Source organism: Corvus kubaryi, unplaced genomic scaffold, assembly GCF_017639235.1.
Source record: "Corvus kubaryi isolate FWS band 111438036 unplaced genomic scaffold, C.kubaryi_AGA036_p1.0 137, whole genome shotgun sequence".
Classification (NCBI taxonomy): Eukaryota; Metazoa; Chordata; class Aves; order Passeriformes; family Corvidae; genus Corvus; species Corvus kubaryi.
Window position 1 is genome coordinate 18,737,718 of NW_024580671.1, and position 17,678 is coordinate 18,755,395.

Sequence of the window (17,678 nt, forward strand, 5' to 3'; positions counted from 1 at the left end):
GTTTAGGTGTATGTGTGACAAAAGACAGTGCTGGCAAGGATAAAAAGGAACAGGGCCTAAAAGCTTACCAATGCTCCAACTTAACAGTACTTTAACTTATACCTTAAGGCTAACAATTTAACATAGGAAAAACACTTAACTTATACCTAACTTGTAGCTTAAACTTAATTTATAACTTAACAATTTAATCAAGAATAACACTGAAGAGCATTTAACCTAACTTTTAACTTTGAAGTTATACGTAGCAACTCAGCAAAAGAACAACACTTAGCAACACTTAACTTAGCTTATAACTTATGTTTAACAACTTAGCAAAAGAACAATACTTAGCAGCATTTAAGTAAGTTTATAACTATAACTTAACCTTACTCAGAAGCCTAAATTACTTAGATACCCAAGGTACTTAAGCATCTAAAAAAGCAGTATTTCTCTCAAATTTGCTATAGGATATGCACAGGGGCGTGCACATAGACAGGAGCAGTCAGTGCAAGCAAGGTACCTGTGAAAAATTCCCGCCAGAGGTCAGTGAAATACTCACTTCAGATGCTTTTGCATCTCCTGACAGGCAAAGGATCAGGCCTTGAGGAGTGTGGGTGTTGGCCCAGGATATGTCTTGTTTTGGTGATCCTCCAGGTATAGCAAACCTGAGCGTTTGCTGGCTCTGAGAGGTGTCCCACTCAGAGGGAGATGCTGGTCCCAGCTCGCTGCAGTCCAGGAGAGCTCAAAGGGCCCCATTTTGGGCCGCTGTTTATAGGGTCACAAGAGAGTGGGCTTTAGTCATAACAATGTTTCATACTGGCCACAGTTTGGGTAGGCACTTTCTCTGAAAGTGTGGGACCAGGGATGTTGTGCCATTCAGGCAGGAGGAATATTTTTCAAAGCTGGTCATAAGGAAAACAGGAGCTTGTTAGCAATTCCTGGGAGTGGACAGTGTTTCTGATAAGCTCAGAAAGAGCTGAGCCCAGGTGGTGTTTTCAAAGCCAAGGCCTAGCAAGCATTTCTCAGATCACACTGCAGCCTGGAAAGAAGGAGAGGGGAATACACCACCGCAATGTGAAAACTGATGGTGCAAGTCTGGGTTTGTCAGACCCTAGGAAAAATGGGAACCGCCCACTCATAGTGGGTGACTAAGCCACTAACTGTCTTGCTTAGTGGCCAGCAGTGTCAAGAGTGTGTGCAGTTCACCATGTTTGTTGTAACGAAGACCCGTTATAGAAAAAGAAAAATACTGTATTGTTTCCAGAGAATCAAGAGGGTGAACTCTGGTTCCTGAATGTGTATCTGTAAAATGATTCATGTCATGTGCAGACAATTTAACAAGGTCACAAGTAAATCCAAATTCAAGACTTCAACGTAATTTGGAGGTGCTGAATATGACCAGCCATGGTCATATTGTTGGATCCATGCTGAGAATTATCCCTCACAGCAGCCTGTATCTTTAAGGAGCCATATATAAAGAAAAGGCATAAAATTGTTACTTGTTTAGAAAAAATCATCTGTGTACCTAATGGTACAAAACTGCCTTTAGAATGGTTGATTTTAAAAAGGAGAGAAGAATTCTTTTTTCTGCTACCCATGGAGGAGCAGCTGAGTAGACAGGGAATGCAAGAGCTCACGAACGGCGCCGCGTCACAGTTTATTGCGTACATCAACAGAAGAAGTCCCCAAAGCAACCAGACCTTCTGAGGATGAGTCGTAGCCCCCAAGCAAGTCAGAATCCTGATGTCCACAAACCAAACCTTGTGCAAGAACGACCCTGCTAGGAAAAGTGAGACCACTGACAGAAAAAAACCTGTAATGGACTTAAAGGAAGCTGAAACATACTAAGCCCATCCTGCCCTCTCTGCCTCCCACAGAGGCAAGGATTAAGGAAGTTTGTTACATTCAGTCTTCTAAAATAAACTTGGAAAATAATAAGTATAGGAATGGAAAAAAAAACTTTTCAGTTTGTCCTTTTGAAATAATTGTGGACCAACACAGTCATTGAAAAACAGCAAACAGCCAGAATACCAGTACTGTCTCTGTGTCAGCAAGTGAGCTCCTGGTAGTGAACATAGTCACATCAAGACATAGGAATATACCAAAATGAATTTGATTTTAGCCAGACAGGATCCATTTTACGTCATAAAACCAGCAGTGTTTGTACGAAATGGCATTGTAAAGCAACATTTTCTGTTTTGTTACAAGGATAAATAACTTTGATTTTAAGTATTTCATAGATAGTCTAACCTGCAAAGTAGAGAGAGGAATTTTGCCACAATTTGCATTTATTTGGACCCTGTGTTCAGATTCAGTCCATTAGACATAGCAATAAAATTCAGACCCAGTACCTAGGCGACAGGCTTGAGTTGGGGTGAAAATACACAAATTCAGTTCCTGCCGTAGCCATCAGTCTCTAGTCCCCTTCTAATATGTATCTGCCTTTCTTACTTTTGCTGTAAATATCCAGGCAGAGTGTAAAAGATACACTTGTATAACTGAGGGAGACACCAGTCTTAGTCAGGTACTAAAAGTCAGACCAAAAAAAAAAAAGTAGGAGTTCTGTAATGCCAGAAGTATGGCTCAGGCTGAGCTCAAATTTGTTTAGAGCCATTGCATTTTTCTAGATTCAGAACCATTTGCTTTTTACCCAGCATTTTATGCATTTCTTGCCACTTGACTATGAGGCACAACAGCATGGAAACTGGGGACAAATCAGTCAGCCATGAAATAGAAATGATTAGACAGAGAATGAGGAATCTGCTCTGTAAGCAGCTCTCTAAAAGGCCTCAGTGTTGTCTGTATTCAAATACTTCCCATAGCACATTTTAAAAATAACCTTCTCTTGTGAGAAGCGAGAGACACGTTCCCTTCATTTGCAGCAGAGAGCATCTGCACAGCTTCCCCTGCAGCAGATGCATGGTGCAGGCAGCATTAGGGTTGGGATCCAGGCAAGGGGGAGAAACCCTTTTATAAAAGATCCTTTTATGAAAACTAGACACGTGGAGCAGCTTTGCATCAAAGCTGTTGGTGACTTTGCTTATGGTTTTGTCTTTGAATTAACCACCAAGTGGAAGCTAAGTGCTGGGAGGATTCCAGAAAAATGGGGCAAATGACTGGATTTCTGTACAGAGATGGATGTGAGCAAGGCCTTATGGAACCTGAGGTATTCAGGCAGTGGAAGTGACAGCTCTGCACTGGAGGAAGCACAATCTAGTAAAAATCACCAGAATTTCCTTTTTGTTCCAATTTTTTCAGTGGAGACGGGAAAGGAAAGATTTTCCTCAAACAACTGTCCTCATACATCACCTAGACAGCAGGAGAATGTGCACTAGTGGTTCCATTCCTTCAAGCACTGGCTTGTGAAGGTGGCTAGCCAGGCCAGAGGCAAGGAGGGAATCTAGCAAGGGAGAAACAGCCTCTGTGCATGTGAGAGCTCTCCAGGAGTCATGCTGGTGATTATACAGGTGGTTTGCCATAGTTTTATCTGTTTCATGCGTCCTTCACCAGACAGTTCTGCTCTTGGACTTGTGTCCTGCAGGTTTTATTTGTGATGAGACACAACAAACAGGGTGGAAAGCTTATTGCTTTTTTCTCTGATGCATTCCCCAATGACCCAGGACTCACATGAAGGTGCCTGAAATTCAGGCTTTGCTCTTCTTGTTTCCCAACACAGTATTTGTGTTTTTCAGAGTACAGCTAAATTGCAGCCTTTGAGTTCTAGAGTTCAAACTTTCTCAACATATCTGTGGTCAAGTCTGCACAGAGTTTACTGAATTTGGAAAACACAGAGGAGGGAGCCAGTTCTCCTACAGATTGCTCTTCTCAGTAACTTCGCCGCTCCTTGCTGAGAATGGGGACGGACCTTGCAGCCAACCCTGCAAAGTCTAATCCTCTGGGACTAGTAAGGACCAACTGTGCAGTCACATCTGCAGCCAGCTTACAGGTTTTTTCCTACAGTGATGTGCCAGGGAGAAAGGCCAGTGCCTGGTCTACCATCCAGAACGTAATTATTCTGTTTTAAACAAGTGATGTCTATCTGCTGTTTGTTGTACAGTAGTCCTTTTTGCTCTGGAAAAAAAATTCCAGTTGGAATTGGCTATAGATGTGAGGATGCAGAGCTTTTGTGCCATGTTTTAAAAGGTTATGTATTCATGCCTTCCACTTAAAAATAATGCAGTTAAGGGCAATTCAGCTTACTGCAAGGAAAAGTCTGGAATTTTTAGTCAGATGTTGACAAATACTGTAATACCCTTATGTACTCATTAGGGAGGAAAGTATTACTCAGGTATTTTAAAGCTATTTACAGTTTCTGCCTCGTAATGAAAAGAGAGGGTTTTTCAAAAGCAGTTTACATTTTATGCAATCTTTTATGATTAAGGTCCCTCCCTGTTGCACTGAGCATAGTGTAAAATGTGCAGAAAGATGACTGGTCAGAGCACTTCCCATCCCCACACCTGAGAACCTCCTGGAAGGAAAGCAGGTGTCACCCCCTGCTCCTTTTGGATGGGACACCTAAGATGGGCTGTCACTCGGATGTGACAAGTATCAGCCTGAGAGGAATGCAGTTCTGCTCTTCAACACAGTAAAATGAGAGAAAAGCAGAGCTCAATCAGGTGCCATTTCTGAAATAAGGAATTAAGTGAAATTTAATGCAGACCCCTTTTCTTTGTTTTTAGATATTTTTAAAAGTCATGAGAACATAAATAAATGTTTAAGTTTAAAAACATCTGTATAAATACATAGATACACAAATATGTGTGTGTATGTGTTCTAATCCAAGTTTGTCATCTGGGCTCTTTTAGTTGGCAGTGATCAAAGTGAGATGCCTCTGGAGGCAGATTCACATCACAGCATTTAACCCTAACCATAGGACAGGAGAAGCAGTGCTCTCAGAGGTCATGTTCCTCTCAATTGCTAATACTTGTGGCTTAGACATGACACCTTACATGTGCATAACAACTGATTAAATGAAATGGTTCTGTGACTGTCCTATTAACAAGCTATGGGGTTTAGATTTAAAATGCAAGAAAATTCAAATGTTTGACTTTGGCTACCCACATGATCCAGTTTTGTTTCAAATATTTCTTCCAAGGCTAGTCTAGGAGTAAGAGATTAAAAACTCAAGTCATTATGAATGCCAGTTTATACAAGGTCTGAGCGAGATTTTAAGAGTTCTGAAAAATAGTTTTCTTGCACATTATTTAGGAGTTCTCAGACATGGAATTTCTGGATTATAGCTAATAATGGCATCTGTTCTAATGAAAGCTTCTTTCTCAAAAAAATGTGTTTGCATTTAAACTCATGGTATTATTAAAGCCTTATGTACAGCCTTCTTGCTTAGCATGATGAACATGACTCATAATTCCATAAAAAAATGTTAATTTGATGGCCATAGGGGCAGAGCAAATGATTCAGCATGGCTGTTTCTTTTGTTAGAATTTATTGGACACTATTTCAGATTCAGAAGAGGCAAATACTTTTCAATTCCAATACCTTCAACAGAATTCCAATCATATGTTAGAAAATATTAAGAACAATTTGAATTGATTGTAGAATTTTTAGCCCGCTATGTGGACAGAAACACTGTCTTCTGTTGCATAGGGTATGGATATCTAAAACAAACAGAAAATACTGAAATGCAAAACTCTCCAGGGGAAAAAGGGATAACTGTGTACAGTAGAATGGTCTGACAGTGGGGTCCCCAGTGAGGAAATTTGATCTTGGTTGTATTTTAGGCAACAGAAGGAAGAAAATACAAATGAACTTGGGTGACTCTGTAACATGTATGATTTCTGAAAAACTGAAGACCGATAGTTCTAAACTAAGATAAGTTTGTATTTCCCACAGCTCTCAAATACCCTTTCCATAGACTGCAGGATGAAGTTTACATCAGCAATTGATTTTCTGAGCTTTTTGATCCAGAACTACCATATTTCTTTTCCAGACAAATGACAGTAATAAAACCCATTTTGGACTTAAAAGGGTTGGTTATTTTGAACATGAAAAAGAAATTACATCATTTAATTTCATTTGATTTATTGGGGAGGCAGGGTTTACCCCATTAGTCTCTTTATATTTTCTTGACAGATTTCTTAGGAAAGTGTTTTCTGATAGTTTCAGAAAAAAATTTGAACCTTATGCAATATCATTCTTTTCAGAAATCATCAGATTAGCAATCAAAAGAAAAAATAATTTCAGTGCCACTGTCCCCCATTTTAATGATTTGATAAAATATGATTTTAGTCAAGATGAAGGAGCTGTGCTCTAGATGTTAGTGGGGCTGTACAAAGGTGGATTTTGTTTGTAGTTAAACAAATAGGAGCTGATAAATTCAACTTCATAGATAAGTGAGAAGACATTCTCACAGCTGAAGGTGAAAGCACCACATTCTCTGTCCAAACTCCTGCTGTGCTGAATTTATATTCTGAGTTCCAGAAAAGCCTAAGGGAGTCTCATAGAAAGATTGCAACATTTCCTCTGTCAACTTTGAAATCTGTTCTTGGAATTCAAACAGATGCTACAAAAAATAATCAGTTTTCCCTCAACATCAGGGATCTATCTCCCGTAGACCTCAGCCATAAAGGCATCAACTGTTTTATCAAGTCCAAGTTCTTGTATCATAGAAAGGTTTGGCTTGGAAGGGACCTTAAGGATCATCCAGTTCCAGCCCCCTGCCATGGGTTGGGATGCCACTCACTAGATCAGGTTGCTCAAAGCCCCCTCAGCCTGGCCTTGAACACTTCCAGGGATGGGGCATCTGCAAATTCTCTGGGAAACCTGTTCCAGTGCCTCTCAGGAAATTCTTCCTCATATCTAATCTAAACCTAGTCTCTTTCAGTTTAAAACCATTCCCCCTTGTCCTATCACTACATGACCTTGTAAAAAGTCCCTCTATAGCCCACTTTATGTACTGCTCTAAGAGCCTTCTCTTCTCTAGACTGAACAACCACAAGTCTCTTAGCCTGTCTTCACAGAGGATGTGCTCCAGCCCTCTAATCATCTTTTTGGCTTTCCTCTGGATTCACTCCAACAGGCCCATGTTCTTATCTTAGAGGCCCCAGAGCTGAACACAGTACTCCAGGTGGGGACTCATGAGAGCAGAGATCACCTTCCTCAACTTGTTCCTTTTGATGCAGCCCAGGGTGCTGTCAGCTTTCCAAGCTGCAAGCCAGATCATACTGAGCTGCTCATCAGCTGACATCTCCAAGTCCCTCTCTGCAGGGCTACTCTTAATCTAGTCAACACCCAGCCTGTATTTGTGCTTGGGACTGCCCTCACCCAGGTGTAGGACCTTTCACTTGGCCTTGTTGAACTTCATGAGGTTCACATGTGCCCAGCTCTCAAGCCTGTCAAGGCATCCCTTTCCTCCAGTGTGTCAGCCTCACCACACAGCTTGGTGTCATCAGCAAACTTGCTGAGGGTGCACTCAATCCCATCACTGTTCTCATGCAGTTTATGACAAGAGCAGAACTATAAAATACCTTTATTTTTATTAAATACTAAAGAAACACCTTATGTTTAAGGATCAGTAACTTAAGATCTTCCCTAAGAAAGACAATCTTCTAACTGTACAAGTGCAGGGGCAAGGTTTTTCTTAAAGGAAAAGAGAGGCAGCTGGGCATCACTGCACACTCATGGTCAGCATGTAGCATTGTTCAGGTAGAAATGAGGGAAAAGGTGAAAACAAGTTATACAGATGTGCAAAAAAGAATTGCAGCAGCTAACAGGAGTGTGTTTATTGGTAGTATAAATCAGGAGTCTCCTGAGTATATACCAGGAGTCTCCTCTCCTTAGACTTCCTTCACAAACTATAAAGAGGAAAAAGTAGTTTCCAGATCTAAACCTCCAAAGGTCCGTATCTCTCCATGCACTACTAAAGAGTCTGAGGTCACTATATTTCTACTTTGCATTAGTGCCTAAATTTAGGAGCGATGAAGCTAGACAAACTTCTAAAAAGTTATACTTAATAGCAGTTTATTACCTTAATAGCATATAAGCATACAATAATAAAACATAAATCTATCATAGTTATATTTATAAAATAAAATACATTTTAAAATACAAAATCAGTTTACATTATGTCTTTACTTTTATTACGGTTTTTGGATTCAGCTTAATTCCAGGACCCACTGAAATAAAAGAAAAAAATCCTGTTTAGTGTAGTCAAAACTTCACATTGGTGTTCATGTTCATAAATACACCTCTTAAACAGACATATGGACAGACATATGTGAATATGCATATATGTATTAGGGTTCTTTGCTAAAATAGCTGTATCAAACAAGGAACTGTGGAACATGAACCAAATAATAACAACAAAGAAAGCTTCTGAAGAGTTTCTTTTTAGGAAAGCTGCAATAACCTCCCAGCAGCCCAGTTTCCAGGGAGGAAAACAGTAATTTTATTTTCTGACTGCTTACTTCAACAACTTCAAGACATTTGTCAAGGAACTGGCTGACACAGTATCCCCACCTGCACAGGAAGTTTTGCTGTGTTGCAGAGGATTGCAGATCTTTCCTTGAAGCTGCTTGTCTTTCCTTCTGCCAGCCTGTATAGGAACAGGATGGGCAAGTGCTTCAGGAGGAGGTCTCTGGAGAACAGCTGGTTGCTACAGTGCTGACCCATTGGCATCAATCGCATTTTTCTCACGAGCACTTCTGCAGATTTTGGTGAGCCTGCCCATCTGATGAAACAAAGCCCATCAGCAGGGCTTTTCTGGTGTGTAATCAGCATGGGCAGGGAGCAGGAGGTTGTTCTCTCAGTAATTAGTAACAAATTTTTTTTTTGTTTTTTTCTATGATTTTCAGTTTGCGAAATGGTGATGTGCAGTCACCCCCCTTTTCTAAGTCATGGCATCATTTACACATTTTCATAATGCATCTGAGTATTTGTTGTACATGCAGTAGGAGTCACTCCTGACCAGACTGGTTTTCTTCTCTGGCTAGAAGAGTGCAGTCCTTCAATTCTACTTTTCAACATGAATATCCTTGTTTGTTAAAGCATTGTTTGCTTTTCTGTCATAATGTGTAGCACTCAGGAAAGATTCACTGTTTCCATTAAGAGATCTGCCAGCAGAACACTTTTCTTGCTGTATTGTGGAAAGCAGGCACAGGGAGACAGGAAAGGTAAAGCAAATTCATTGGTCAGTTTGTACAAGTAACTGGGGTGCAGCAGTTCTGCTTGCTTGTTTAGGCTTTTGTTCACTTTGGAAATACTTGTTTGTCATTTTTCTGCACGTAACACACCTTACACAACAGCTCTGGTCCTAGCCCTCTGCAGTCATGGCTTTTTTTTTTTTTTTTTTTCTTTTTTCTTTTTTTTTTTTTCCAAAGGAGTAACTGTTGTGCCTTGTGATCCAGCCAGTCCCCAGAAGATCAGTGTGCTCTGAAGACAGAGTTCAAGGTTGACAGGCAAAGCCTAATCATGCTGCAGCTCAGTCTGGAGGGAGTCTTGGGGTTCCCTCATTAGATGCTTCCCACCAATATCAAGATTCAAGGAGATTTCTTGTCTTGTGATGGAACAGAACACTGCTAGGTGTTGCCATTTTGTAGTCACCCATGCTTTAGCTTGAGGTTTGTATAAATACTGTGGAACAGAATGAGTTTTGGCTTTAGTAAACACCTGAGATCACCTAATGTTTGCTGTTGAAACCTGATTAGTGAGGAAGCAGACCATCTAGGAATCATGAAGCTCTATGTTTTCAGGAACAAATTACCAGCTTCCCTACATAACTACAGGTAAACATTTGCCAAATGGAGATAACAGAGTGCTCTTAAAAGGGGGAATGAGTCTCTGGGTGTCTGGGAGGGAAGGGAGAAGAGCAGCTTTTCTCCTGTAAGTCCCAACACCTCCCCATCCTCTTTCCTGCAGATTCAGTAGAAAGAGTATAAACTTTTTCATCAATTTCTGTTAAAGTGTGGCAGTGGTCAGGACAAGCATCAGCATATGTGGTAATGTGGTACTCCAAATGATCAAGGAAATACGTAAATGTTTAACTGGCATCAGTGATTTAATAGAAAGGTTGTGAGTTTGCTTAACTTTGTTTTCAGCTGCTGTGATGCCTTTCCTCTCCAGGCACTGTAACTGGCAATTTTTAAGTTCTAGACAGTATGTGGAAGTACAAAGCTAATAATAATCTCATAAGCTCACATGCTTTCTTTTTTTTAATAATACACACCACAGCCTTCTCCAACATAAGGACAGTGTTGCACCTGTCTGTGCAGTATCACCTCCCAAATGTGACCCATGCCATAGAAAGGCTTGTCATTTTCATACATTTTCTTATGTTGAATGTTTCTTTAAAGGACATTGAATATATTTGGGAATTTTACAAATTGCATTTATTACAACAAAAAACCCCACCATATCTGCTTCAAGTCTTGCAAAGACACGATTTAATACAGTGAAACAATATTTTCCTTACGGTCTTGGAGTCGGGGAAAGCCTGTTTAAAAACAGCCCAGGGTAAGCAGTAAAGACAGTTTCCACACTCTGTGCATAAAAATGTAAAGAAAACTAGCTTATGACTCTTTCCTGTACACATTCAGCCTAGACTTGAGCTGTGGTCTGGCAGAGCATGTAAGCGTATGGACATCAGTGGGACAGTTCACATTTTTCATGTGGTGTGCCTGGCTGGATACATCAGTGATCAATCAAGAGAGATACAGCAAGGATCTAAGCATCCTTTTACCGACTCCAAGAGATACTGAAGGGACTCAAAAATGTAGGCATTCTCATTGCTTGTTATATACAAGAGAGCAAACTTCTAAGAAGCACAGCTGATAAGTAGATGATTTGAGGCTGGCATTTAGTATACCTTTCCAGCCTGTCAGCTTTTGATACCTAGGGACTTGAAGTGACAAAGTCAGCAGGTCAACTAATTTCATACATGTGGCATATATTATTGAGTCAGATGATAACTTCACACTGTTAAGCTTTTTTACTTAATAGTTCTGATCTTTAGATAGACATTCTCCCTCTCTTGTAAATAAGTCTTGTAAATAAATCCCATACCATTTCCTTTCTTGTAAATAAATCTATTTTAGAATCAAAGCAGGTTCCTTAATTTCCTGATAGTTTAATAAACATGTGCAGAGCAAAAGAAGCTGCATTAATTCTCATAGCAGAATCAGACAAAAGCTTCAAGCAATATAAAAACTGGCTTTACCAAACTGAATAGTAGGAAACAAAGAATAGCTGAAGTCAGGAAGTGCATTGTAGGCATGGAACAGGAGTTGATAGTGTTGAATAGTTTAGTCTGAAACAGAAGGCTAGAGTGAGTTATTAGCATCCTTTAGAGGGTCAAACTAAATTTCCTGTACTTCTCTCCTGTCGCAAGTGAGCATGCATGTATTTTCACCAGCTTGGCAACTGCCTCAATGTGATTTCACAGCACACCCTGACAGCTCTGGAGAAACAAACTACACGATGAGCATGCAATCTGCTGAACAAGACTTGTGCCTAACCTAAGAAAGCCTTTATGTAGACAAAACAGGAGTTCACAGATCTACATGCACATGATGCTTTGGCAAAAGCAACCTTGAGAACAATATCCTAAAAATGTTGTCTTATACTTGCAAGGCAGATTCATTACCAGAAATGAGAGCGTCTTTCTTCTGTAGGATCATATTTCTGGGCACTTCTCTTTCTCCTATCAGTCCTATTTTTACTTTAGTTAGTTCAGTTGGACTCCCTTTATCAGTCTGATGACACTCACCGTCAGTGAGTGCTCCTGAGCTATAAACCAGAGGAGAGTAGTAAGGGACTGAGGAGGGAGCGAGTAATCCGAGTGATGTAAATGTAACCCACAGCAAGGCAAAATGCATCCAGTCACCTGTTCCTCCTGCAGCCTGTGAAGAACTGATCCCTACAAGTTAAAATCAGGATCCTTCATGGTTTAGTGCAGGAAGAATCTGAGTGATAGCTCCGTTCCTACAGCATAAGGACTTACCTCCTGTACTGCTTGGAAAGTGAAATAAATAGTGTTTCCCAGGCAGTGGTCTGTTAGCTTATGAGAAGTAGAAGAGCCCAGATTACCTCAACTCCTTGCCTATCTTTATTTAGACACTGCTGCAGGTAAGTCTGGTTTTGGACAGCACCACAGAGGCTCACATGCCAGGCGTAGCTGGACTTTCTTGGCATGTACATAGTTTCATAATGTTCTTACAGCTTTTAGGAAGATAACAGCTTCATTTTAACACTGTATTCAGCTAAGAGTTTGAGTTTTCAGACCATTTTTCTGTCTTCTCACTCACAAGTTCCTTTATTCAAACTGGAATAATGTGACACGGGCCTTGAATAATGAAATGGGCAAAGACATAGTACTGTGACATCAGCTATCATTCCTACAGGGCCATCTCTTCTAGTTCTGTGCATTGGTAGAAACATTCTGAGAGCTGTTGAAATTGCTCCAAGAAAGTAACCTCTTGATAATTACTGGTGTCATGAGTACATCGCTGTTATCTCACAGACAGATTTATTCCTGAGTACTTTTAGGACAACTGTGTATGACTTGAGCTGGGAAATCCTGACCAAAGATCTATCATAAATGTTCTAATATTACTAGCATCATCTCCTGGAATGAGGACAGGGCTGTCCATCTGGAAATGTTATATGGCATGATTCTTCTGTCAGTTCCCCAGTTCTCCATGGATATTTTGTTGAACACAACAAGCTAAACATATTAGTTACTGACAATCACAATTACAGAAAATTTACTATTTCATTTGAAAACCAGTGAGTTTATTGGCTTCCATTTTCCATTTCATTACAATGAATTATTGTGAAAGGAATTAAATTATGAGCCAGTTGTACTATATATTTTAAAAATTCTAGAAAGTTCAGAATAAATTATGGTTTCATTTTGCATGCCAAAAAAATGCATTTCTGATAAAAATAGGTCTCACTTGGCTAAACTAAAGATGCAACCATGAAAAGGCTGATGGAGTTCAATGCAAAATTATTTTCCTTATGAGATCTAATATTTCCCTTATCAGCCAGTTGAAAAAATACGAGATGGACTCCACTACAACTGAACTGAATGAAAGGACTTTAGGTGTGACACTGACTAGTGCTCGATGCTTTGAACTTCTATGATGGCCTTTGCCAAGGGTTACAGCATCAGCTTGTGGGAACCATGCAATAAATTGCCAAAAATTTTAGAATAAGAGGGCTGTCCATGTAGTCCTTATGTAGTAATATTTTTGAGAAGAAACTTTCTTTTGCTGTCATCATCCTGGGTTTTGCCATCATCTGGATATTTTTATTATCTGATTTCAAGGAAAATGTTGATAATAAGCCAAGAACACCCATTCACATTGAAAATGAGCTAATGCAGGATGTAGCTACAATAAAAGTTTGCTTTTGAATAGCTGCAGAAACAGTTTGTATAAGTATGCTTGCTTATGTATTCCAAAAAGAAAATATACTCCACCAATGCAGTCTGCCATAGGTTTCTGTGGAGATGAAGTTCCAACCCAAATGCTACCTTTAGGTGTGATGGTGATGATGATGATGAATACCCATCCCAAAGAATTACTTTCAGATCACTAGAACCTAGTTGAGAGTAGCAGAAAAAGAGGAGGTTTGTAGTTTGCATGACAGGATGTCTAGAGAGAAGCACGGGCAGAGAGAGTAACGTGAATATGTGCAATTGAACCAGCCTGGTGTTAGGCATTCAGGATGTTGGATATCACAGATGATTCAGAAATTTTCTCTCAGGGACTTTCCAGCCATTCCCATAGATTGTGCCTAGACTGTACACTTTCGATTGTAATGATCTTTTTTTGTTTAAGAAGCTTGAAAGTCCAGTGGTTTTATAATATTTTCCCCTTTGTTAGTAACTGACATCTGGAGGTGACAAAAGATTCAGCAGGAGAGAAGAATGAGTTCTTTTCAATTATTACGTATATTTTAGATTAAAAGAAGTGATCATGAGCCCTTTCTTACAGTATAAGCAATATTTACATTGAGTATACATATATTCACTCCTTCCAGTATGCTAAGGTACTATTGCCTGAGTTTCTGAGGCTGCTGGCCCATGTCACACTTACCTTGCTCCTGTAAGTCTTCACTCTTGGCAGCATTATTATCACACTTTGGGATCCAGTCCCAGGAATGCAAATTATTTTTTTCTTTCATCTGATTTAAACAGTCATTTATTTTCTTGCAGAGGAATAGTGTTGTGATATTCTCTTTCCTGTTGTTTGCAGTGCCTATACAATTGGTTGTGGTAACTAAATTAAATATCCTGTATTGTGGGTTATATCAAACATGTCTGTGTGACATGGAGCTGAAGCATCATTGCAATTCTGTTAATTTTCTTATAGAAATGTTATGACAGTTAAGCTTCCTGAACAGCTCAGTATTTCAACAGAGTGCGAAAATATGCCTGTTGGAATGCACTGCTTCCTTAGGTAACTTTTTGAATGATTTATGAATAGTCAAAACTATGAAGCATGATTTTATTCACCTGGTTTATCCCTGAAGTAGACCATAAGGGCACTGCATACCTTAGGACTGTAGGAGATGAGGAAAATGTATTCAGTTTTGTGGAAAACTCCATCTAGAAGCTGGATATCTAATTTTGAGCTAATCATTGAGGCTCCCTGGTAGTCTCTGGGAAAAGGTTACCGAAGATTCATGACTTCAATAGTGGGTTATAGTAGGTTGAATCATGTTGGGATGTAGGAAGTACATGCTTCATGTTTTCTTGCAGAGGGGCCCATAGCTCTCCAAGGAACGTGTTTCTGGAGGACACCCTTGTTGCGAATGTCTGACTGACCTGACTTTGTGTTCTTTGCTGCAGATCGATTTTGAAGATGTGATTGCTGAGCCAGAGGGAACACACAGCTTTGATGGGATTTGGAAGGCCAGTTTTACCACCTTCACTGTAACGAAATACTGGTTTTATCGTTTGCTGTCGGCAATCTTTGGTATTCCTATGGCTCTCATCTGGGGCATCTACTTTGCCATTTTGTCATTCCTGCACATCTGGGCAGTGGTGCCGTGCATAAGGAGCTACCTGATTGAGATCCAGTGTATTAGCCGTGTCTATTCCATCTGCATCCACACGTTCTGCGACCCACTCTTTGAGGCCATAGGCAAGGTGTTCAGCAGCATCCGAGCCACAGTACGGAAAGAGATCTGAGGGACGTTTCAAGGAGAGCCATCAGCCTAGGAAGGGGGTGAAAGTTTTGTGTTGTTTGGAGTGTTTTGGTGCCAGTTTTGTGTTTCCCAAAGCAACATACAGCAACTGGTGGTGGACTGGCCCAAAACAAAGAATCACTTGCTCAGTTTCTTTTTCTACTGTTCATTCTTACTGGACTACTTGCCTTTTTTTTTTCTTTCTTTCTTTTGCCTTTTTTTTCCCTGCTCTGGTCTGCATTTTAAACTAACCTTAAAGGGCTGTTCTTCCATGCCAGCTGCATATCATTTTGCTGGCTGTTCAAGTCAGAGATTGGAGTGTTGTTGGATGCCTTTTTATCTTACCCTTCATTCCTTGTGAAATCCACAGTGATACTGAAGAATGACAAAAATGCTTTCCAACACTATAAAGCCATTCATTTTATTGTGGCTGAAGAGTGCAGAGCTATCGCAGCAGAATGAACGTGACCAGCTGGCAGGTTTTAGCAGAATGTTCTTTTTCAATTGGATTGTCAGTTGACTGCAGCTATTTACAGTCATGGTCAGATATTGTGCAGTATGAATAAATTAGTTAAGTAAACATATTACTGAACTAGCGTGTGTCCTGAAAATGTAACGTTTCGTCAATGGAGACATTGACGCATAAAAGCTTTGGTCGGTGCCTTTTTGTCTCATTCTCTCTTGGAAGTTTGCACCCAGTTATTTCTCAACCTTTGCTAGGATTGCAGAAGCAAACTGCAGTTGAAAGCTAAAATTGGTCATAATGGAAATGTTTTCCTGACTGTGGCTTATGACACATCCCTTAGCAAGCATTTAGGTGCTTATCTCACTGGCATCTGGGGTATTTTTGCAAAATATTAATATAAATGTGTATCACAGGTATGCCAGAGATAATCCTGAGTTAAAAGAAAAGTGAAGGAGTGCCAAACAAGCCACAAGAGGCCAGGGAGGAGCTGCCCCTGTGAGAAACTTTTCTACAGCTTTCAAAACTTCCCTATCAGCAGAAGTCAGCCTGCCACTAGCACACAGATTGTTTTCAGGATGCTTTGCTGAGTCTAAATTTATCCATCACAAGAGATGCTTTAGAATCTTCACATTTGTGTGTTGCTTTGTTCATTTTTAGCTGAGCTGCCACATCAGGAAGTCTTAAACAGAGGGTGTTGTGTGAAACTACCGTGTTGCGAAGTGGAAGGCCTCAGTAGCAGGGCCTTTGCGACATGTTCTGATGCTGTGACCTGCAAGAGCTTTTTGCCCTCATGATAGTACTGTGTTCAGAGATGCCCTCTGCATCCTCATTGGTTTGTGTGAAGCATTTGTAAAAATAGTTATTAGGCTAATCAGCCTTATTGTAAACCAAGCTGGGGTCTGAGCCAGCTCCAGCTGGAATCTCTAGCAAACCAGTTCTTGACCTGCAAGAGTGCAAAATTTGGCCCTTGGGATGAACATGGAGCTGTCTGGTACACCTACAGCTTTTTTCATTTAGTGCTGATATTTCACATATTGCTTTATCTAACATGGAAGTGCCTTCCATTCTATTTCTGCCAAAGCATTGAAAACTTTAGGAAATGCTGCATTTTTAAATGGGGGTGGGGGAGGGAAAAGGGAGAGGGTGCACAAAAAATTTACAAAGCTATTAACTACTATTTGCATTTAAAACAGACACTGGTATGGATATAGTTTTGTCTTTTTCTATGTACATAATGAAGAGTGTACTATTATAGATATTTTCAATATTAAAACCAACCAAGATTTTAAACAAGAAATATTTTATGTTTTTATGAGGAAAATCACTCTGAAGAAAACCTTCTTGATTTACCATATAAACTGTATATCCTGAAAGCTGTCTGTTCACTTAGAGTTCTTAGTCCCTAATCCAAATACATTGCTGATCCAAACATTTACATTATTGTTATAAGCTTACAGATATAACTGACACCTTTTTTTAAAATTCTGCATGTACATTAAAGACCACAATAAAAAGATGCTTAATGGTAGATCCTGTCTGACTTCTTTTTCCTTGAAAGTCATGTGGACAAAAATTATTTAAAGCTTTCTTTGTCAGTCCAGTGGAAACAGGAGTTTTCCTAATAAAAGCCCATTAGCCTTAACATTTAATGTATGGAAATAGGGGAATGACAGTTTTTATTCAGCCATGTACAGACGTAACTTGTGACAGGACAGTTCATTTCTATGGGTTTATTGCACAATACCTGTCACATTGTTACACAAAAGCCCAACAAAACATGCTAGTACAAATGGCCTACAAGTCTATTGACTGCATTTTAATGTTCAAATGGCAGATACCAAATAAATGTAGTCCATCATATGTTTCCCAATAGCAGAATGGTGTATTTAGCAGCACTTAATAGGCCAGTGGTCGCAAATTTTATGTTCAATTGGACTATTTGAGAACATGTAAAATATTTTACAAATAAAAGGGAGGTTGTAATGTGAAAGAAAAGCAAATAGACCTTCACTATTCAAAAATATCTTGCTTTTGCAAAGAGCTTGATATATTCAGGCTTAACTGTTTATACTATCATGACTCCAAG

At 39.8% G+C, this 17,678-nt stretch overlaps 1 protein-coding gene across 1 annotated transcript in view; it reads left to right on the plus strand.

The window, feature by feature from the left end:
- The window catches only part of CAV1 (caveolin 1), a 19,502-nt gene extending 2,382 nt beyond the window's left edge, over positions 1–17,120 (plus strand). The window contains 1 exon segment of the mRNA XM_042018077.1: positions 14,789–17,120. Coding sequence (XP_041874011.1) covers positions 14,789–15,130 — 342 coding nt within the window. The 3' untranslated portion in view covers positions 15,131–17,120.
- Positions 17,121–17,678: the final 558 nt, after the last annotated feature.